Below are 23,563 nucleotides of genomic sequence, written 5' to 3' on the forward strand. Positions count from 1 at the left end.
AATTGTAAATTCAAGAGGAGAGGATGATTCGAGAAAGGGAAGACACCACCACCAGCCAAATCACGACTCATTACTATGAGTGTAATGAGTCTACGACCAAGATTCTATGAAATAAGTACACCACAAACTATCTGAAACAGAGCAAATTGAAGAACTCTTGAAAAGAATTCTGGCTCAGTAGAGTAATAAGTTTTGCAATCAAACTTCTTGGACCTTTTGACTATATCCCCAGGTACACGTACAAATACATCTTCCATTGTATATCCTCCATCCGTCAAATCGATGTCCCATCCACAATACGATTGTCATCCACCAAGACTAACACAGCCAAGATCTTCACTAAATCACCACATTCAGTTCAGCATTAATCACCAAGACAATGAATTAATGTCCAAAAAAGATCTGCAGAAAGCGAAGAGGCCATTAAGCATGTGGAGGTCAAGTTTCCTCTCGTTTGTACAAAAATCTGATTTAAACAGATAACTGCACAAGAGTCACAGACCCTGATATCTCGAGAAGGTTTGTGGAACACCATTATCTAATACATCTGCGGACAATAGCCTGATCAAATCTCATCTTCAATATTTCTCTTTGATTCTTCAACAAAATGGGCAGAGTATACAAATGACGACGACTGGAGGCCGGGGCACGAGTTAGCTATAGCCCTATCTTCCCAAAAAAGGCCATAAAACTAGGCTAAGGTTCACATAAAGAAATATGCTTGCTCCTTGGGCACATTCCAGTCAGCAGAAGATGAACCTTTGCTTGTAAAGCTACAATGCAAAACTGACGTTGATGACAATATGCTCCTGTGCAAATAATGCCGGCATTGATGGTACATCTGCAGTCTTCTTGCGGCCGCAAAGCTCGCATAGAAATAAGAGGCCCATGCTTAATTTGGAATTACATTTAATCTGACTTTCCCTATTACTTCAGGGTGTAGCTTGATTTCTGCAACATATTCTCCAGTTTCACGGATTTCTGGAAGGGTCATCTCTCTTTTGTCAAAATCCCTGCCCCCATTATTCATGCATAAACAAGTGTCAGAGTAAACATTTCCAGCAAGAAAATGAAGGTTGAACAAAGCGTAAAACATGGCAAATTGCATGATCCCAAAGGAACAGGAAAATAAAATAAGGATGCTCTTCAATTTCCAACAATGATGTAATACAGAAAACATCTCAACAGCTTTAGGCAATGCTTGCAGGAAAAATTGCACGTCCAAGTACATGCAAACAGATGCACATGTGCAGATAAGCATAGCCCACATAAAGATTGGTGCCAGACAAACAACCAAAGCTTCCTCTAAGATAAGTGAATATTGTTCTGTGCTACTGAACATCAGCACACAATCATTCTAGTTATCTGTTTCACCTATGAGCATGCACTAGGAATGTCAACATGAGAACAAAACTGAGCAAAAGTATACCTGCCGGTTTGTGCCTTTATAATGTCAACCAAGTCTTGCGTTGTGACACTGAAAGCACGACAAAAGTGGAACACACATTTATTATCGCAGTTCAATGAGCCTGGCCACTCATTAAAACAAGTAGAGTATGGCCAAATGCACAACAATCATAAGATACAAACAAAAAATGAATGAATGGAGCTCACGTTCCAAAAATTTGTTTTCCCTTTCCAGAAGTCTTCCGCCGGCAATTGAACAGTCCAATTGTTTTGAACATCAATGCATCAGTTTCTGCCGCTTCTTTTAACTGAGTATGGGCACAAACAGTTCAGCTGTCACAGGTTTGTATATAGCATATGCGAGTGCGCGTGTGGGTGTGTGTGTGGGGGGGGGTTGGGGGGAGAGAGAGAGAGAGAGAGAGAGAGAGAGAGAGAGAGAGAGTAAAGATCTATCAGACGAAAGACAGATTCAACAAGGAGTCAGGCAAACTTACTTTTTGTTTCTCAGCCTCCTTCTTTTCCTCTTCCAATCTTATCGCTCTGCAACAAGAGAAAAAAAACTAAGAAATAAACAAAGTCATGAAACCTTTCCCAAAAGGGTCAGATGTTTCCTGGGTCTAAAGAAGACAGCCTCTGTAAGTTCCAAGGCTATACTTCACAAACTAGAATCCATTGGCTTGTATGTGTCATGCTTCCGAGGCAGCAACATACATACTTGAGGAACTCAGGAGTAGCAACTTGTGCTTTGCCAAATGGGTAAAGATAGTTTCGAAAATATCCTCTCTTTACTGTCATAAGCTGGCCTGTCTTACCCAGTAGAGGGACATCCTGCTTCAACACAATCTATAGAACAACACGTTCACAGTAATAATCAGTGAGTCTTGCTACTCCACCAGGTCCTCGTCAGTTTAATTATGGAAAAAGTAACGAACAGTTACCTGGGTCTTTTTTTGCACTTTCTTCTGGGACACAATTTCAAACTTTTTGGGGACTGGAACATCTCCAGAGGTATATAGCTTTGACTAAAAACCAAGTATCATAATTAGCAAATGTAGCAGTATAAGTTGTCTTCTCAGGCTAATGATGAAAAGAAAAGATGCACTAAAACATATATCGCCATCCCTTGTAAGTGTCTTGCATATAAGATTCTAATTTACTGATGACTTTACGGGAGGCCAAGTAGCGATAGATCACGCAAACTTCATGTCTACCAAAACGATGATCAATAACAGTAAGATAAAACCCAGCACTAAACGTAAATTGTGTTACTGTACTAATTGATTCCTGTGTCGCATTTTATCATCCGCTATGCCCATCTGGCATTAGAGCTTCAACTCATTGTACTGACCATACCCAGTTAATTTTCGAGTGCTTTCAAGCCCGTGCTTTCAACATGTTTCTCGTGTACACTCTTCTTGCTCGAGGAAATGTAAGGTCTGCCACTTGGGCTTAAACCGTGTATATGCAAGGTGGTTGTCACAAACTGATGACGTGTCAAAACCACTGAAGGCAAAGGGGGTTAACGAAGACTCTCTGATCCTAACCCTGGCCAACCTACAAATCCCGACCAAGGGGCCTAAACCCTAACAGTAGAAGACCTAACCAACTCATTGAAGCCGGCCGAGGGGCCTAAAGACAAAAGGAGTTAGGATTAAAAATCCTAACCCAACCAGCTTACAGATCAATGTCCGAGGGTCCACCCTAAAAACACCCCCAGCACACAACTTGGGTAGTAGCAGATGATGACGTGGCTGGACTGTACTGACATGCCCGCAAATCGCGGAACTAGCTCATAACGTGGCAGCACTGTATGGTCAGCCACAAGGGCACTTGCGTTTCGACCAGTAGCTTTTTGTGAGATGCTTTTGGACAAGCCGAGGGCCTTTAAATACGTTGTGTGGACTCTCTCTCTCTCTGGCATTCTACTGCATGGAGAAGCAGGGCAAAGTTCCCAGAGCTTGTACCTTGTTGAGCAATATAAAGAAATACCAAAACGGACACCAAGGTTTGAGGCATGTGCCATAAGGAAGTGGAACTCCACCACTCAGTGTCTCGAGTGAATTCTCTCTCTTTACATTCAGTTGTTTTGAAATGCTAAAATCTATTCCAGTTTGTTCTTTTTCAGTTGGCACGTGGTGCTGTCCCGTTCAAATGGTATCAGATCTTCAGGCGTGTGCTTTTCTAAAAGCATACCGGTCCCTCCGAGAACAAATAGAGCAAGATGGCGCTTCTGGATTCTATAGAGTACCAACATTGCTCCATTGCCCTCGAGGATTCGGACCCCAATTGAAGAATCCCACTGATTGCGAAGAGTATGCAACAACTCAGTCCAAATGGCTGTCAAAACGGTGGACGTAGGGGAGGACTATGAGCCCACAATGTGAGTACATCGAGCTTTCCACATGGTTAAACGTGATGCTACACATCGTGGTGAAAATTGCGTCTCGCTGGCAGAAATCCAGATGGTGACCTGCATTTCGAATCATCTATAAAGTGTCCGGCATATATCCTAAGGGAGTAAGCAAGAAGACCGGATCTATCAGCAAGCCCTGAAAAAATGTGTGGGGCCCAAAAATTGCAAAAGCCATGCAATTGGCCCCCAAGTCAAGAACCCATCATGGATGCCCACTCTAATCAACAAACAACAAGTTGACATCCACACTGGCTACGCACATGGACAAACCCAGAAACAGTGCCTCAAAACTCGGGCTCTGAATTGCATCTTTGACGAGTCGAATCATGACTAGTGACTGCAGACCAAGTGCCAACACTTGATCCTGCATGTGCTATCATCCACATGAAAAAACATATCCTACGGTTGATCCACAGAGTCCACATGCATGACCACAATTATAGCTCAAAAGTTGGGAGGATGGTTTGATCTTGGCATACCTCTTACTGGTGTGGACGGTGTCGGGAAAATTGCAATCTAGCCGGGAAGGTGCGGAACCTCTGGCTGTGAGAGTTCTTGATGAGAGTCAAAAGTACTTAGTGAAAAAGTGTTTATGGAATTCACCAACCCTTTTCGTGAAGAGGGCTTAAAATCTAAGAGCGTTCCTGATAGGGAGATCACAAACCCTCTTCCTAATTGTACTTGGAATCAACTTGTTTTTGCCAAAGAGTTCGTGATTAAAGGATCACAAACTCGCAACCAATTTTACTTAAAAAGAGCAATGAAAAACACTTTAGTTTCAGCCATAAAAGCTCAACTCACAAACAAGCACAATTCTCATTCAAACCCAAACCTTGAATATTGTAGTCTCGCCTCTAATTACGTAGTCGTAACTTAAAACTGTTGAAAGGAAATCACGAGCTTTCACCTTCCCATCGACCATTTTCTAATTTTGCAGAGATTTAAGAGCTTCCATTTTGAAACCCACACACCATTTTGATAAATGAAAACCCTAATTCACTCTCTGACAAGCTCAGATACAAGATAGTAGAGAGTGTCACAAACTGCTGACGTGTCAAAGCCTAAAGAATGGAGCCAACTTACAGATGCTGGCCGAGGGGCCTAAACCCTAAGAGAACAAGTAATAGAAGAAGAAGTCCTACCAACTTATGGGGACCCCGTCTCATGGGGCCCCAGTGACATAAAGGAAGTAAAATAAAGCAGGACCCACATACATACGCAAAACAGATGAAGTCGCAGCTGTACCGTAGATTTTCGAAAATTGCACTAACATGATGACGTGACAGGCTGTACGGATTTCCGCGTTTTGCGCTGGCTAATGACGTGGCAGGTGAAACCGGCCCGTAGGGCGGTAGGCGTTGGCTTTCACCCGAAATTCTTTACTTTAGACACACACACAGAGCACTTTGCAAAGAGAACCTGCGACGAGAATTAACACTTAATCACACACACGGCTCGGGAGCTAGAATGCCCCGAGCAGACGTCGACAACCCGTAGGCCCCAAAATTGGCGCCCCTTTCGGTATTTCTTAATTCTTTAGGAGGGTAAATTACAAGGTAAGGTCCTGGGAATCCTTCACGTGTATCCACCTAGATACCATTTGATTTGGCCAAATTTCGACAGCATAACAGCCCCAAAACTTGCGCGAAACCAATTCCCCTGCTGGAACTCACTTGCACTGTCGTATACCCTCTGATTCCTGTCCAAAAACAGTAAATTCAGCACGCTGTATTTACTGGTTTTTGCCCTGTTTTCAGCCCCAAACAGTCCCCTAACTGTCCTCTGCCAGTGGGGCACGATTCCCAATGGTCCTGGCGTCCGTATGGCTGAAAAACAGTGAATTTACAGCGCATACACAGCGCTGATTTTACACCTGTACGGTGAGGTTATGACCCTCACCAGTGCCTGCTTTGGAGCAGCAATTAGCTACCCCTGTTCCTGCTCAAGGAGGCTCTTGCCTCAGCACAAAAGCATGAACCCACACAACTGTACATCAGTCAAATGAGTAGCCCTCTTGTGGGGCATCACATAACTGCACGTAGGGGAGAGAGAGAGAGCAGTGTGTAGTGTGCACGGCATCACTCCTAGCACCACACTGTACATGAGAGGGAAAGAAAGCACTCCATAGCTCTTAACCTGTGACAGGTTGCAAATGAGGCCTCTCCCAGCATAAAAATCAGCGCCCATTTTTCTGCAAGAGGCAAGTGCATGAAAAGTTGACACTTGGCGCATTTACAAGCATTTGCCCGTTTCGGGCTCGCCGCTTAAAAATATCCTGACCGGTTGCCCAGTTGACTTCGCGGCAGAGTTGTAAAATGTTCCCCTAGTCATACCGGAGGTAATGACGCAAACACATTTCACGGCCCAAAATGGCAGTTCCCTAAATTTTAGGAGATGCTTCCGTTGGGCTCCCAGTGGTCTTCTGACCATCTATCCTCATTGGGACCGCATCCAAAAGTGCAATGTGGCCCAACTGTCGGATACTTTTTGTTGGTAGTCCCACCTTGACTTTACGCCTTAATTGAGTTCACTTCCTAGTATCCACCAACTTGCTAAGTGCGACGGGGGGACCTATATGATCTTGCTCTGAGCCTAGACATCCTCTTACCATACGAATTCCAGTGCCGACCACTTCCCGTCTGCGGGTGAATCTACTGTTCACATTGGCCATACAATGTCCGACCGTTTGCTACTTCAAAAAGAGGGTCTCAAAACAAATAAAATAAACCCCATTGGAAAGAAACCAACAACCAAGGTTAGCAGTTGCCACATCTCTGTGACATGGTTAATAACTGCCACGTCCTCGTGACATACCCCCCTCTTGAAAACGCAAACGTCCTCGATTGCATACCATAAATACACGCCACTGATGATCTTGTGCTATTAACACTCTTTTATCATCGCATGTATCCGCAGGAAAGGTCATAACATACATAGATACAAATGACTTAATGAGGCCTTCATACTTTTGCCATTTCCATCTATGGCACTGAATTCATATGTACATTTGATGTACTAGCTCTATCATTACCTCTCCTTTGCACACGTTGGGTTGGGGCATAAGTAGGCTGTAACCCAAAGGCTTCAAGGTAAAGCTGCAATACATTTGGTGACTCTGACAGTTCATGCTCTTCCATCCACTTTGCATCCATAGGTGGATAGTTCTTGAACTTCACCAAATAGCGTCTTGCAACTTGTCCTTTAACTTTTCTGTCCTTATGTGCGAAAACTTGCTCAGGTACCAGGATCTCATCAAGTTCCTCAACTTCTGGCTGAACCTCAACTGGCATATCTTCTGGCACATCACCCACGAAGGGTCTTAGAAGACTCACGTGAAACGCATTATGAATCTTCCACGCATCAGGCAATTTCAGCCTGTAAGCCACATCGCTGATCTTGTCAAGCACTTGAAAAGGCCCATAGTAACGCATACTGAGCTTAGGAAACAGCCGTTCCTTGCCCTTCATCTTCTTTAACCTTGCCTTTTCGAACCTTAAGAGAACCCAATCACCAGGTGATAGTAGCAATTCACGACGATGACGATCAGCAGCCTTTTTCTGTTTTGCCTGAGTCTTCTCCAAGGCAACTTTAATCTTCTTATACATCTCATCCATGTTCTCAACATATCGATCTGCCTCAAAGATCTTGTCCTTTGTATGCAAAATGGGAGGAACCTTTTTGCCGCCTTCGACAATTTCAAAAGGTGCTTTGCCAGTAAACGAATGCACCGTATTATTGTACGCATACTCAAGCATAGGCAAATACTGTTCCCACTTGCCCTTATTTTCTGACACATAGCATTTCAGCAGATCTAAGACAATAGAATTGGCCTCTTCTGACTGTCCATCAGTTTGTGGATGAAACGAAGACGAGAACTTGAGCGTAGTACCCATGTTCTCAAACAATCCTCTCCAGAACAAACTGGTCATGCGAGGATCACGATCACTGATAATCGATTGTGGCATACCATGGTACTTAAACACATTGTACATGAACAAGCGTGCCATCTGATCAGCTTTTATCTTCTTCCTGACAGGGATAAAATGGGCCTGCTTGCTGAACCTGCAGATAATGGTCCATATACCATCATTCCCTGTTGGCGTCCTTGGAAGATCACAGATAAAGTCCATAGCAATGCTTTCCCATGGCTTATCCGGAATCGGCAGTGGTTGTAACAACCCTGGTGCCTTTTGCCTGTCAAACTTGACCTTTTGGCAAACTATGCATGCTCGCACAAAGGCATCCACATCTCTCCTCAAGGTAGGCCAATAGAAGAACGTCTCTACCGCTTTAACTGTTGCATCTATGCCACGATGGCCTGCATACGGTGGGACATGACTCTCTTCCATGACCTTATGTGACATGTCGCAGTGGCCTAGTGACACAAAGTCTGCCATGCATCATCATAAAACCATCTCTCAGGAGGTAGTGCTCGTGATGTTGCCCCTCTTGTAACTGTTCAAAGATCCTTGCAAAATCTTCATCAACAGTATACTGTTCCTTCATGTCATCTAACTCATGATGATAAGGAATTGACACAGCTGAAATTTGTGGCTTTCTTGATAACGTATCAGCCACAACATTCTTCATGCCTTCCACATGCATAATCTGGAAGTGGAACATGGAAAGAATGTTTGCCCATCGCATATGCTTTTCGGATAACTTTGACTGTGTCAAGAAGTATCGCAAGGTCTGATGATCTGTTTGGACAACAAAATCAACACCTAAGAGGTAGTGCTTCCAGCTAGAAAGCGCATGAATCATGGCCAAGAGCTCTTTCTCATAGACTTGCATAGTCCTCTCTGGCCCTTGCAAAATTCGGCTTTCATAGGCTACTACCCGTCCATCTTGCATTAGCACTGCTCCGATGCTACTGCCACACGCGTCACACTCGACCACAAATGACTTCCTGAGATCTGGCAGAACAATAACTGGATCTGAAGTCAACTTTTCCTTTAAGAGACTAAAAGCTGAAATCTCTTTTTGGGTCCATCTGAAAGTGACCTCTTTCTTTTGCAATGCGTGAAGAGGCGATGCTATCTCTGCAAAATTTCTAATAAACCTTCTATAGTAGGAACACAATCCCAAGAAGCTTTTGACATCGTGCACAGTCTTCAAGTCTGGCCATGTCTTGATAGCTTCGACCTTTGCGGGATCCATTCTAACACCATCCTTTGAGACTATGTGGCCCAGAAAGTGAATCTCTTCGAGGAAGAATTCACTTTTCTTAGGATTGACAAGTAACCTGTGACTGCGCAGCTCTTCGAACACAATGGTCAAGTGACGCCTATGCTCCTCTTCATTCTTCGAATACACAATCATGTCATCGAAGAATGTTCCAACAAACTGTTGATGCGAGCGGAAAATCCGGTCCATCATTCTCTTGAACGTGGCAGGAGCATTTGTTAGCCCAAACGGCATCACTAGAAACTCATAAAGACCAAATGTCGTTCTAAACGCAGTCTTGTGCACATCCTCTGGGCTTATACGAATCTGATGGTACCCACTCTTCAGGTCTATCCTGCTGAAAATTGCAGCACCCCCTAAACGATCGAGAATATCATCAATGCGAGGAATAGGAAACCTATTCTTGATGGTATTCTTATTCAACGCACGGTAATCAATACACATGCGCCATGAGCCATCCTTCTTCTGCACTAGGAGCACTGGGGAGCAAAAGGGTGAAGAACTAGGCTGAATCAGCCCCTTCTCTAATAACTCCTCAACTTGGCCCATAATCTCTTTCTGCTGCGCCGCACTAACCCTGTAGGGAGGTCTATTTGGTGGGCTACACCCTGGCACCAAATCTATCCGATGGTCCTCAGGTCTCTCTGGCGGCAATTGCGACGGTAATGAATCAGAAAAACAGTCACTAAACTTTTGCAAAAATGCTGACCTTTCTTTATCTAACACAGATAAATTTGACTGATCCCTATCTGAGACATCACATGCAAAAATCAAGTACACAGAAAGATGATTCTTTATTACAGAAGTGATAGCAGAAGCAGATACAATAGGGACTGACTCTCCTTTAAGCTTTACATCCAATATGTGAGTTTTGCCCCTATGCTGTACAGTGATCTTTTTGTTGTAGGCATCCAAGACTCCATGCACTTGGAACATCCACGGGATCCCCAACAAGGCGTCACAACCTTCCAGCGGCATGATGTAAAACTCTTCAGTGTCCACATACGACTGAATATGCAAACGCAGTTTTCCAATGATGGGAGTAACACACTCTGAGTGGCCAGGACATGCCAACCCTGCCTCTGCTATGTACCCCATCTCTTTAGCTTTGATGCCGAGCTTCATAGCTAACTCTGGTGAGATAAAGTTGGCTTTGGCACCTGGATCAAAGAAGATGAGTGCCGTCTGATCTCTAACTTTACCCCATGCCCTGCATAACTCACTGGCATCTGTGCTGGGCCTGTCACCCACCATGTCTGGCACTAAACCTGCCGTGGGTTTTGGCTTCTTGCCTTTCTGGTCTTCTTTATCCTCTGAGTCAGCTGGCCTTTTCCTTTGTGGACAATTGATAGAAATATGACCAGGCTGCTCGCATATAAAGCATTTGTTCTCAGCCATTAGGACCTTCTTTTCCTCGAGCGACTTGCGCACAAAAGGCTTCCTTTTCTGTTTCTTTGCCTGCGCTCCAGAAGTCCCAGCTGAATCCTTGTCTTTCGTGGCTTGTTCTGACCCCTGTGACGCATCAGGAGCCGTTTTCACAAAGGGCTTCTTCGCTGAATTTTTCTTTTGCTGCCCTCCTTTATCACTGCTCGGAAATCCACTGTCCTCTCCTTTCAACAGGGCAAGACCAGTGTTCGCAACTTCCATAAGCTGAGTAAGGGTAGCCACTTTGTTCTTTGTACAGTAATCGCGAAGCCCTTTAGGCAGCCCACAACAATACTTCTCTATCTGCTCTGTCAGTGGCACAAATCTATAGGAGGTCACTGAGAGTAATGCTTTACAAAACCTCCTATTGTACTCCAGCAAGCTCTTGCACGAAGCTGCCGTAAGCTGGTGCCAATCTGTCAGGACATCAGCTTCAAATTCATTTGATAGCCAAGCAGATGCAAACATTTGCTTGAAGTAAACCCAAGTGGCGGGTGCCTGTCCTTGCATTAACAATGTCGTCCACCATGTAAGCGCATTGTCCTTTAAGAAAGTGGCAGCTTTCCTCACCTTCGAGGCCTCTGTAAAATTCCCTCCCGCATAAGCTGTATCAAACTGCTGGAGGAAAGTGAGTGCCTTTGTCTTATCCTCGAAACCACTGAAGGTACTGAACTTTACCGCTGCACCACCTTCTTTGTAAGCCTTCGGCTTTTCTAATGCCCCCAAGTTGTCATACGGAATGGTCTGCAACATGGGCACTGTACTAGGCATGATCGGCACGCCTTGGCCATTCACATTTTGCGTAAGAGGTGCGATATCTGGCTGCTGTCCAGAAAAACCAGACATGCCAAAATGACCCTGTGGCACCCCAAACTGACCGTGGTTGCCGTGGAAACCTTGCTGCATGCCGATAGTACCATACATGGGGTTTGGCATGATGCCTTGCATACCCCCGAACACTGTTCCTGGCATGTACGGCTGACTTCCAGACGCATAACCAGCCATACTTTGGAACACTGATCTACCCCCGAAATACCAAGGATGTACCGTGGGTGGTGGAAAAACTGAGTGCATAGCCTGGTATCCAGCTCCCTGTCCATTCAAGACAGCATGCTGGCTCTCAAAAGGTGGCGGGCTGAACTGGCATAACCTGTGGAATAGGCGTTCTAGCCACCTGTTCAAGCACGGGAGGAACCTGCTTTGGAGCCCCCGACTCCGCAACATGCGAGTGTTCCCTTTCCTCCTACGCCTCATGAAGTACCTGGGCTTGAGCTTCAACAAGCTCTGTACGCGGCGTAGGTTGCCTATTTTCATGTTGTATTGGTGGCGCTTGCAAGAATTCCATAAACCTCGGATTCTGCACCAGCTGCGAAAAGACATTCACCGCGGCAACTAACTGAGTCTTAAACACATCATCCTCAAGTTGCCCTGTCATAAAGCCCTGTACTACTGGAGGGACATTCACGTTGACAGGAGGTACAGACTGACGTGGCCGTGAGCTCTCGCCAATCTCAAAAACCATAGGAATCTCCTGCCTGTCCTTTGGAGAGGAACCTTCTTCCATAATTCCCTTCCCCTTGTCGGCCATAGTGTAATCCCCGCATTCTTGCACTGTGTGTCTTTACCCTGAACAATCCAGGCTCACTCTTTGAGGAAAAAGTGATTGATGTCCCGGCAATGGAACCATGAAACCGGCCCGTAGGGCGGTAGGCGTTGGCTTTCACCCGAAATTCTTTACTTTAGACACACACACAGAGCACTTTGCGAAGAGAACCTGCGACGAGAATTAACACTTAATCACACACACGGCTCGGAAGCTAGAATGCTCCGAGCAGACGCCGACAACCCGTAGGCCCCAAAATTGGCGCCCCTTTCGGTATTTCTTTATTCTTTAGGAGGGTAAATTACAAGGTAAGGTCCTGGGAATCCTTCACGTGTATCCACCTAGATACCATTTGATTTGGCCAAATTTCGACAGCATAACAGCCCCAAAACTTGCGCGAAACCAATTCCCCTGCTGGAACTCGCTTGCACTGTCGTATACCCTCTGATTCCTGTCCAAAAACAGTAAATTCAGCACGCTGTATTTACTGGTTTTTGCCCTGTTTTCAGCCCCAAACAGTCCCCTAACTGTCCTCTGCCAATGGGGCACGATTCCCAATGGTCCTGGCGTCCGTATGGCTGAAAAACAGTGAATTTACAGCGCATACACAGCGCTGATTTTGCACCTGTACGGTGAGGTTATGACCCTCACCAGTGCCTGCTTTGGAGCAGCAATTAGCTACCCCTGTTCCTGCTCAAGGAGGCTCTTGCCTCAGCACAAAAGCATGAACCCACACAACTGTACATCAGTCAAATGAGTAGCCCTCTTGTGGGGCATCACATAACTGCACGTAGGGGAGAGAGAGAGAGCAGTGTGTAGTGTGCACGGCATCACTCCTAGCACCACACTGTACATGAGAGGGAAAGAAAGCACTCCATAGCTCTTAACCTGTGACAGGTTGCAAATGAGGCCTCTCCCAGCATAAAAATCAGCGCCCATTTTTCTGCAAGAGGCAAGTGCATGAAAAGTTGACACTTGGCGCATTTACAAGCATTTGCCCGTTTCGGGCTCGCCGCTTAAAAATATCCTGACCGGTTGCCCAGTTGACTTCGCGGCAGAGTTGTAAAATGTTCCCCTAGTCATACCGGAGGTAATGACGCAAACACATTTCACGGCCCAAAATGGCAGTTCCCTAAATTTTAGGAGATGCTTCCGTTGGGCTCCCAGTGGTCTTCTGACCATCTATCCTCATTGGGACCGCATCCAAAAGTGCAATGTGGCCCAACTGTCGGATACTTTTTGTTGGTAGTCCCACCTTGACTTTACGCCTTAATTGAGTTCACTTCCTAGTATCCACCAACTTGCTAAGTGCGACGGGGGGACCTATATGATCTTGCTCTGAGCCTAGACATCCTCTTACCATACGAATTCCAGTGCCGACCACTTCCCGTCTGCGGGTGAATCTACCGTTCACATTGGCCATACAATGTCCGACCGTTTGCTACTTCAAAAAGAGGGTCTCAAAACAAATAAAATAAACCCCATTGGAAAGAAACCAACAACCAAGGTTAGCAGTTGCCACATCTCTGTGACATGGTTAATAACTGCCACGTCCTCGTGACAGCAGGTTGTACGGATTTCCGTGATTTATGCTGGCAGCTTTTTGGCTTTGCTTTTGTACCAGATGCTTTTGAGTTTGAAGGCTTTTCACTGTAATTGCATTTTAGGCCAAGGGCCTTTAAATATGAGGTTAGGGCTTATTCTCTGGCATGCTTCCTGGAGAAGGTGCAGAGTCTCGAGTATCGGCTTGTACTCTGTTGAAGCGATATAAAGAAATACTGAAAGGGGTGCCAAGGTTTTGGGCCAATACTCTCTGGGGTGGAATTCCGCCACTCCGTGTCGCGTGTCGTCTCTCTCTTTCAGTTCAGTTGTTATTGAAGTGCTAAAAGTCTGTTCAGTCTGTTCTTTTCTATTGGCACGTGGTGCCCGTCTTGTGACAGAGAGGCTAGACTACACTACACATTCATAGAGCAACCATGAAGTGAATACCTAAGAGAGGGGAAATTGCAGGTTTTGCAAGTATAAGTGAAACCGGCTCATAGGGCGGTAGACTTTGGCTTTCACCCGATAATTTTTCTTTAACTCTACGACACAAAGGAACTTCACGAATAAGCATGTGATTGGAATTCGACATTTGTCCCGTACAAGCACCGAATGCTTTCCTGAGGCTCCCCTGGCAAATAAACAATCCGAAGGCTTCCACCTAACCCTCACCAAGCTGTCCAAACCTGTCCATGGATGATTGCAGGTTTTTGACCCAATTTCGCCAACATAACGACGTAAATATCCTTGTAGGTCAGAAGTAACGTCAAGGACACTTTCCCTTGCGGTATGGAAGCTTTCCAGTGAGCTGCCGGTCAATTTCAGCATGCTGTAATTTTCTATTTTGGCACTGTTAGGTGCCTACTGCCTTGTACACGCATCTCCCAAGGCCTTTTTGAGGCTCCTCGGGCGATTCCCTGCAGTTTGGGTGCCCTAAACCTGCAGAAAAAAACAAAGCAGGCTGTAATTCTCTGTTTTGGACCGTTTCGAGCGGATCGAGCACGCCTACGCGTGTCTCAGGTGCTCCGGCACACATTGGGACAGTTCCCCTGTAAATTGGACAAGTTTTCACACGAGAAAACTCTCTGTTTTCGCATTCCTTCGCGATGGAACTATGCGTACCTAAAGGGGATTAGCAATTAGCTAATCCGGTTCCTGTACAGAAGGCTCTTGCCTTGGCAAACGTGCATAAAACCCTCAGAGCTATACATGGTCATTTGAGAAGCCCAACAGTGGGGCATTACCATATGTGCAAAGGGGAGAGAGAGATGCGCGAGAGCAAATCATAGAGCTACATAGGGCAAGGGAGAAGGAAAGCTTTCCATTAAAGTTGTGAGCACTTCACCCACTACTCACACACACTGTAGCACACTTCTCAAGTCAAATCAGCCTCACTCTGAAAATGGGCGTCCCCTCTTGCTGATGCTTCTGGCAGATGCATCTGGAGCCGCCATGTGTCCAGTTTGCCTCTTTTGAGATAATTTCCTAGTACCCACCAACTTATAAGTGTCGCGAGGAGCCTAAATGACTTTGAAATGAGCCTAGACACCCTTTTACTGCTCGGATTCCAATGCCGATTGGCCCGACCAACTTGTGGTGATCTGCCCTTCCCGACTGCAAATGAAACTCTCGGCCATCGGCCGTTTCACACTGGCCATACATCCGGCCATTTGCAACTTCAAAAAGAGGGTCCCAAAAATTAAACAAAAATCATTGGAAAGAAACCAACTCCTCAAGTTAGCAATTGCCACATCCTCGTGACAATAAGCAAGCCCCCTCCTTGCTTCCCCATGCCAAAGTGCTGATGTGTCAAATTTTGGGCCTTTCATATCATTTTTTACCCAAACTAGGTCATTGTTCACTCAAAAAAGACCATTTTTTACGCGAAAACTCCCAAACACAGTCGGAAAAAATCCCTAAATTTGTGGGATCGCTCACATACACATTAAAAGCACAGATATGAATCATTTTCATCACTTGCCCATCCCCATGCACCAAAAAATATATTAGCTAAGGTGAATATTTTTTTCACATTGTGTATGTAACAAACTTGGACACCCCAAGTCAAGATTCTGTCATGACACAACAGAGATTCACTTAAAAGAATCCACAATTTAAGAGAGAGAGTCGACACAGCCCGGCGTAGTTCCGTGCCAAGAGATATTGGCCCCAAAGACTAGCGCCCCTTTCGGTATTTCTTTCATATTAATCTTTGAGCAAAATACACTGTCCACGGGTGCTCGCTCTCAGAATCTACGTCCACATACTCTGAGAATTGAGCCCCCTTAGGTCACTAATAAAGGTTTACAGGGGATGCTAAAAGCAAAGCCCCAAAAGCATTAAACTCAAAAGCAATGAGCTCCAAAAGCATCTTGGCTAAAATCTGTCAATAAAAAGCACCAGCGTTGTTTGCGGAAATCCATACAACCAGGCCACGTCAATAGCCAACGTAAAATGCGAAAAATCCGTATGCTGCCACATCAGCCAATCAGCTTGTTTTCCGGGCGTCCGTACAGTCAGTCAGTCAGCGCACTTTTCGGGCATCCGTACAATCAGCCACATCATCACTTTGTGAGTGTGTGTGTGTCTCTGGGTTGCACTGCCACGTCGTCAATTTGTGACATACCCCCCTCTTGAAAGAATTGTAAACGCCCTCGAATTTGCCTGCAAAACAAAAAGAGGCCAAAAATTGTCTTAGTAGACACTGACTGTTACCGACTCACTAGATACGACACATCTAGCACTTGGACAAAGACAACAATCATATCACAGGACATCACCTGGCATCACAAGACATCACATGACAAATTACAGAAAAATTCATTTCAAATCTAAGACCATAACTACCAGCAACGTATTTAGTAATCGCATCTAGGTCCATTCCGGACCTCGCCGATGCTCGATTAACTAATACTTATTGCGATCATGTCTATAGAGATTTTTGAGATCAAAATGCTGCACTCATTTCGTCTTTCAGTTTCTGCACTCAGACAAGTCAAGTGAGAGAGTACAAATCAATCATATGCAATTCCAAGAATTCCATTTCATAAAGTCATACAACAGAATACTATCAACCCATTAGTATCCCTGAAACCCAAAGAGGACATCAATGACCTGTCGACAAAGGAGCGGAGTGACTCCCCTCTTGTGCAAACCCGCTGTACCAAAATCACCCTTGCTGAGTTCGGGGTTCTATCGGAGTAGACTATGCTAAACCGAATGCTTCAAGGTAAAGTTCCAAAATCTGAAGAGTATCTGCTAGGTCCTCCTCCATCCACTTCGCATCTAATGCCGGATAGTTCTTGAATTTAACCAAGAACCGCCAAATCACTTTACCTTTCATCTTTCTTTCCTTGTGTGCCAAGATTTGTTCAGGCACAAGTATCTGCTCGCTCTCTTCCGCTTCGGGTTGCTCATCACACTCCCCAACAATTAATACCTAACCTTTACAAGGTTTCAAGAGACTCACATACAATGCATTGTGAATCTTCCAAGTATCGGGCAGCTTGAGTCGAAAGGAGACATTGTTTATCTTTTCTTTAATCTGGAAAGGGCCATAATACCTCATGCTTAGCTTTGGAAAAGCCGCTCCTTGCCCTTTCGTTTCCTTAGGCGTGCCTTCTCAAAAAGTAAGAGCACCCAATCGTCTTTCTTTAATTCCAAATCTCGTCAATGTCGGCTTGCTGCCTTCTTATGTCGTTCTTGAGATTTCTCTAAAGCCTCCCGGACCTGGCAAAAGCAATGTCCAAATCCATCGTGTACTGGTTGGCTTCAAAAATCTTGTCTTTAGTGCTGAGGAAGGGTGGAACCTTCGGAGCACCTTCAATTATCTCAAATGGCACCTTCCACGTCAAAGAGTGAACCGTGTTATTGTAGGCAAATTCCACCAAAGGCAAAAAAAAATTCCCATTGAGTCTTCTTATCAAAGATGTAAGACTTCAATAAATCCAAAAAAACAGAATTTGCGATCTCAGATTGCCCATCTGTCTGCGGGTGGAATGATGACGAGAACTGTAACCGTGCCAATGTTCTCCCAAATAGCCCTCCAAAACAAACTCGTTAATCAGGGATCTCTGTCGGAGACTATTGTCTCAGGCATGCCATGTAATCGAAATATCTGTGCAATGAACAGTCTCACTAAATGGTCCGGCTTGACTGTTTTTTCCAGTGGAATGAAGTGAGCTTGCTTGCTAAATCTATCAATGACAGTCCAAATGCCATCATGCCCACTCTATGGCTTCGGGAGATCAAAGATGAAATCCATTGCAATACTTTCCCAAGGGCGCGTGGGAATGGGTAAAGGCTGTAGTAATCCCTGTGCCTTATGCATGTCACACTTGACCTTCTGGCATACTAAACAGCTGCGAACAAAGTCGTCCACATCCTTCTTGAGTCTCAGCCAAAAGAAATAACGCTCCACACTTTTCAAGTGGTATCAAATTTCAATGCCACGATGACCCGTAAAAGGTGGACAATGGCACTCAGTCAAAATGTAAGGTGCAACGGAAGTGAATGTTGAACTTTGCTCAAGATGAGTGCTCCAAACTATGCTCAAGGTTCCTTTTACTTACGGAAGAGAGAGCCTTCCGTTCCTTTAGTAAGAGAGTGCAATGGACACAAACAAGGTGATGAACACTGTGAAAGAAGGTGCATGAGACTGAGAGATAGAGAGAGAAGAATACGACACCAGAATGTTGTCAAAACCCTCCTCCGAAAGCCCCACTCTCTATGGCGAGAGCGGTCTACTATTGATTGCACAAATCTCTACAATGCTTGGACTTGCCGACGATGTCGATGACGATGAGGACGACAACGAGACGGGCTGAAATCTGAAAACGCTAATGGCTGAAATCTGCAAATCTTTATCTGCTGAATTCCGACTCTCATTCGGTGACGATGTCGATGACGACGCGCTGAAAACGCAGATGCTGAAATCTACGTTTTCTAGGCTGAATCTGCTAACTTCGCGAGATCTGACCGTGTGGCAAGGATCTGCTGCGGGAAGGTGAGATCTGCGAGGGTTGGGACTTCTTCTGCGGGTTCTAATTGCTGAAAACTGAAAATCGCGGGATCTGACCATGCGGGGAGAATCTGCTTCAGGAAGGTGAGATCTGCTAGGGTTGGGACTTCTTCTACGGGTTCTAACTGCTGAAAACTGAAAACACTGGTCTATGGGCTGATTCTGTCGCGAAGATCTGCAAGAACACTGAGGGTGTCAGGCTGATGCAAAAACGCTGGGCTGATCTGGTCTCTGCAGTAAAAATCTGCTAACGCTAGGGAGTCTGTTGTGTCTTGCTGTGGATCTGATGTGCCTTGCTGTGGATCTGCTGATCTGCAATGCAAAAACGCCAAGGGCTGAATTGCATGCAAAAACGCCAAGGTAGAATTTGGATCTCCTTGCAGAAAACGCTAGGTTAACAGCTTTGGGGGGGGGGTCTTGCTGAGAAGGTGCCTGTTGAACCGAAGCTCCTGCTGCCTCTTTTGCCAGAAAGTGCTAGCGCTAGGTTTCTATATATACAAACTTAGTAAATTTGCCCTACCTAGTTTCCAACAAGTCACTTAAAAATAATAAGTGAAAAATGTCAAAAATAGGAAAAATAGGTTTAATGCACTGGAAAATGTTCCTAATGGGTTTTGACTGTAATCTGATGATCATGCTGTGTGCAACCAGAGATATGCATCTAAATTAAGTGTCTGGACATGCACGGTCTGTGAACAGACTCACAAAAGTGCCAGATCACTTCCTATTCTAGACTGACTTGACTTAACTGAACCCTGGTCATGTTGTAGCTTGTCCATGGACACATAGGGTTGGATGTGTCACGTGACATCCCCTCCTTTTCAAAGTGAGGTACTGGTACCGAATTGTATGGCGTCAAGGGAGATCGCCAACAACATCCAGAATCCTCGAAAGGACTCTTCGCCGGCCCACTCTGATGTGTGGGTCGTGCGATACTTGAACTTCATAAAGGTCTGCAATGCCTTCTTCTTTGGGCCGCACCGAAAGCGGCACAAAGTCATCTTCAATGCTTCCACTTTGTCTATAGTCATGCGTCTACCTTCTTCAAGAAACTCCGAGGCTGAAAATTCCTGAAACCACTTCCAACACCAAAACATGAACATACCCATTCCATGTAAAGTGACTTGAAAAAATCTCGTCTTCTCTAAAGACTGTGCATGCAATGTAGATGAACAAATAGACAGAGTGCCAACACGTTCACCACACACACACAAACAATGAGATCAAATCTTGTGTTTTTGATCTAAATCAATCAATTGTGGCAAAACACAATGGAAATGCCTATGCTTGATGCTCAATCTTTCTTGTGCTCTTTCTGAAACTGTGTCATGCCAAGGAAGAGACATGGAATGTGAATTCCTTGAATTCAAACATTTCATCTTTTCATTAATCATCCGCATACATCCGTGCTCATTCATGAGTGCATCGTGTTCAACGTACAATATGGCATGCCTATGAAAAGGGATCACATAAAGACACTGACTAAAATACAGGAAACGATCACGAATGAAACAATTGAACAATGCATGCTGACTAATCATTCGAACACAGAATACTTCCTGTGGGGGTTCTTTGGACCTCGTCTCGAGAGCCAAGATCGGTTCTTTCTGAGGGGGTTTTGTATACCTCGACTCCAGAGCCAAGATCGGTTCTTCATGATAGATCGAATCTGCAATGAGGTTAGCTTCACTAGAAAAAGCATCAACTAACCCATCATCCTTGTGAACAATCACATTATTTTTATGCAAATCATCATGCTTGTGAGAAATCACATCTTGATCATGCTTATCATTGTCATACAATTCTTCATGCTTATCCTTATCATCCAAATCATCATGTGCATCATTATCATTCAAATCATCATGCAAATCCTGTGTGTAATGCTTTGGAGAAGAAGAGACTAAGAGAGTCTCCTTTTCCCGAATCTCTTGCATCTGTGCCTGAACTTGGGAACTTCCTGTCCATCATTCTCTTGTCAAAAGCCTCCATAGGAGTTAGTGCAATCCTTGGCGTAGATGGGGAAGGGGGAGGGTCAGAAAAGCCTCTTGGTGGGGAAAATTCTTCTTCTCCACTCCCATGCTCATCACCTCCATGTAAAGTATCCATTCCACTTCGAGTGATGACCATCCACTGAAGTCCTGGGTTCTTGTGGATTCTTGTGGTCTTGGGTTCTTAAGTTCACGAGGAACCTGGGTTCTTAGGGGTCTTGGTTCTTGGGGTTCTTGAGGGTCTTGAGGTTCTTGAGGTTCTTGCGGTTCTTCTTTCGCTTCCAATATGTGTTAGAAAAGGATCTTCTCTTCACCCGAGTTTTTCTCTTTTCCGCGGGCGCACCCATTGGCGGCCTTGCGCTCACACCAAGGTTTCTTTTTCCCACCCCACGTCGATTGGCCGACCGCTAAGTGCACGGTCCACTCTCAACGAGTGAAAAGAGGCACAAGGGGAGGCTAAACAAGCCTTCTTTCTTGGGTTTCCTGTCACTCTTCAAAAACACGATCAGGAATCGGCACGCCGAAGAGTGAAACTAATTTGACTATTTTGTTTCTAATTTCTATTTTCTAGAATTAGGACTTTAATAAGAAATCTGCACAAGTTAACTAATAAGTTAAGGAATCACATATCTGTAAGAAAAGCCATCACGAAACAGACAACTCTGGTGTGTCATATGATGGGTGACAAGAAGCACCGTGAAGGAGTTGGCCTGTTAGTTCGGTGGGAGAAGACCAGGTAATGGTGGTCCCTGATGAGTCACAAGATGGGTGACAGGTTCATCGGTAAGGGGACACACTAAGGGTCTAAGGAGGAAATCCGAACTGAGTAAGAAAATACGCGTAAGAACGCAAGCACAAGAATAAAGATGGGTTCAATGAAGCTTTTTACGAAAAGTAAGAACAATCGCGGGAAGGCAGACGCTTTCCCGCGAGGAATCTATGTTTGGATTACATTCGTGCATGTGGTTGCATCCAGGGACGCCTGGGAAGTGTTGTTAAATGCATTGGTTTTAACTTATAAGGTTTTATTGAGTTTTTGGGCAGGTTCAGACCAATTTTAAAATATGCCAGCCGCCCACTTAATAAGTGGGCAGCCACTTAGTAGATAAAGCAACAAAACCAGCCAGCGAATTCTCTCTCCGTATTTTGGGTAGAACAGCGCAAAAAAAAAAAAAACAGCCGCAATCTCTACGCGAGCAGTTATTCGTGCCGTGGCCAAGGAGCTATAAAAGCACCACATGCCCTCACTCACGGGGGGTACCAACGTCAGCAAGAGAAGACTCTGCCGTAAGAGATCACGAGACTACGAAGCACGGAAGCCGCTTTTTCCCGCGCAAGAGCGACAGGTATCTATTGTAAATTCGCCATACGAATTGTTGTCACGTGTTTGTGTGGTTTGTTTTGCAGGAATCTCCCGTCTTACGGGAAGGCCCTTCACGGGAAGTACGGCTTCACGCCTAAGCCCCTTACGGGAAAGTACGGCTTCGAGCCTAAGTCCCTTACAGGAAGGAACGGCCTTGTGCCCAAGCCCTTTACAGGAAAGCACGACCTTCGGGTCTAAGATTACAAAACGGAGGGGTTTCCTCGCGTTCTCGTGCTTGTATACGAATTCTCCCTGAATAAAAGAATACTCTTAACGGGGGGGGACCAGCCCATCTTCTGGTCCCCAATACTGTGTCGATCTTCTCCCTTCTCTCACATTTGCAAAGTATTTTAATTTTCAGATTTTCAAGTGCTCGTGTACGCTCCCATTTTGTGACAGTGGTATCAGAGCATGGTCTCCTCTCTTTCTCTGTAAAGGAGGACGACTCTGGGAACATACGGAAAGAAGCCATGACAAGCCAAGAGAGAAGTAAGCAGGCGGAAACCTAAGTCCTGCAGGAAAAGCTCGCAGAGTTGGAAATTTTTTTTCTCTCTGCAAGAAGGCAGAGGAAGGCATGAGCCTCTGCAGGATAAACGTGCTCTGAGGAACTAGAGCCAGATCAGCCCAAGGGTTTCGTACCCAAGTTCGGGAAGCAGATCGACAGATTGAAGAGAGGTAGACTCTCAAGATGTGATCCGGAAGTTGAAACTCCCAAGGAAAGGACTTCGTGTCCAAGAAAGTGGAGTTACTCTGCAGGAACAGGACTCTGGAAACAGAGTCGGAAAAGCGTTGCAGGGATGCCATGCCCTGAGTAGGACGGCAGAAAGGAAGGAACCATTCCGAGATTCCAAGCAAAGAAAAGCTTTCATTAAGCTTGAATACTCTTTAAGCCCACACCCCCTACCCGGTCAGGGAGGACATGGTAGTGCTTTTCGCACAAATGAATGAACACTCTCTTTATGAGAGAAGGAACAAGCGACGACTACGGCCTGTGCTCGAGGAATCCAAGGATTGAAATCCTAGTTATTTAATGAGCGGGTTTTGCTCTAAGATCAAGCCAAGGGATCGTCAAGTTGAGCGTCTTCGCTCTAAGGATCTTACGAAGGGAAGGTAATTTCCCAGGTTCACCAAAACCCTAACACAGCTTAAGAATTATGTACACCTTTGGGTACATGGATAACACACGAAGATGCAGACCTATGCCAAGGAACTGGACGAGAGTTTGTTATACTCTCTTGAGCGCCTTTTTATGCGCAAGGATATTCCGACACGAGAATCTCTATTTGAGATGTGTTCGGTAGAAGGATTCTCTACAGAGAGGAGGTTTTCTGATGGTCGTTGATTATTGAGTACGCTATGTGCTTTTATTATTACAGTAGCAACTTTTGGTTGCAGTATATGTTTCTCCATGAGCCCGTCAAGTACCATTTACACGCTGCTGGAATAAATTCGAACTATTATGTTCGTAACAGTAAAATTTGCCAACCATTTTAAAATGGTAAGAATTACCTTAACCACATATGGGAGAACATCCTTGAGATCCAAAGCGGGTTCACCCTTAAGTGGGCCAAGTTTAAACTTATGTTCACAGAATGGTATGGCTAGAATTTTATCT

The 23,563-nt window shown here is 45.1% G+C and overlaps 1 protein-coding gene across 1 annotated transcript in view; it reads right to left on the reverse strand.

Moving 5' to 3' along the window:
* Positions 1-751: 751 nt before the first annotated feature.
* RPL9 (ribosomal protein L9) overlaps positions 752-23,563 on the reverse strand; it is a 36,778-nt gene continuing 13,966 nt past the window's right edge. Inside the window, exons 2-7 of the mRNA XM_086527489.1 lie at positions 2,346-2,429; positions 2,123-2,250; positions 1,902-1,947; positions 1,615-1,715; positions 1,430-1,477; positions 752-1,013 (exon numbers count right to left, since the gene is read on the reverse strand). Of these exons, the coding sequence (XP_086383615.1) occupies positions 893-1,013; positions 1,430-1,477; positions 1,615-1,715; positions 1,902-1,947; positions 2,123-2,250; positions 2,346-2,429 (528 nt within the window). The 3' untranslated portion in view covers positions 752-892. The remainder of the gene's footprint in view (positions 1,014-1,429; positions 1,478-1,614; positions 1,716-1,901; positions 1,948-2,122; positions 2,251-2,345; positions 2,430-23,563) is intronic.

This window comes from Adiantum capillus-veneris, chromosome 13, assembly GCF_014529385.1.
Source record: "Adiantum capillus-veneris isolate H3 chromosome 13, ASM1452938v2, whole genome shotgun sequence".
Lineage (NCBI taxonomy): Eukaryota > Viridiplantae > Streptophyta > Polypodiopsida > Polypodiales > Pteridaceae > Adiantum > Adiantum capillus-veneris.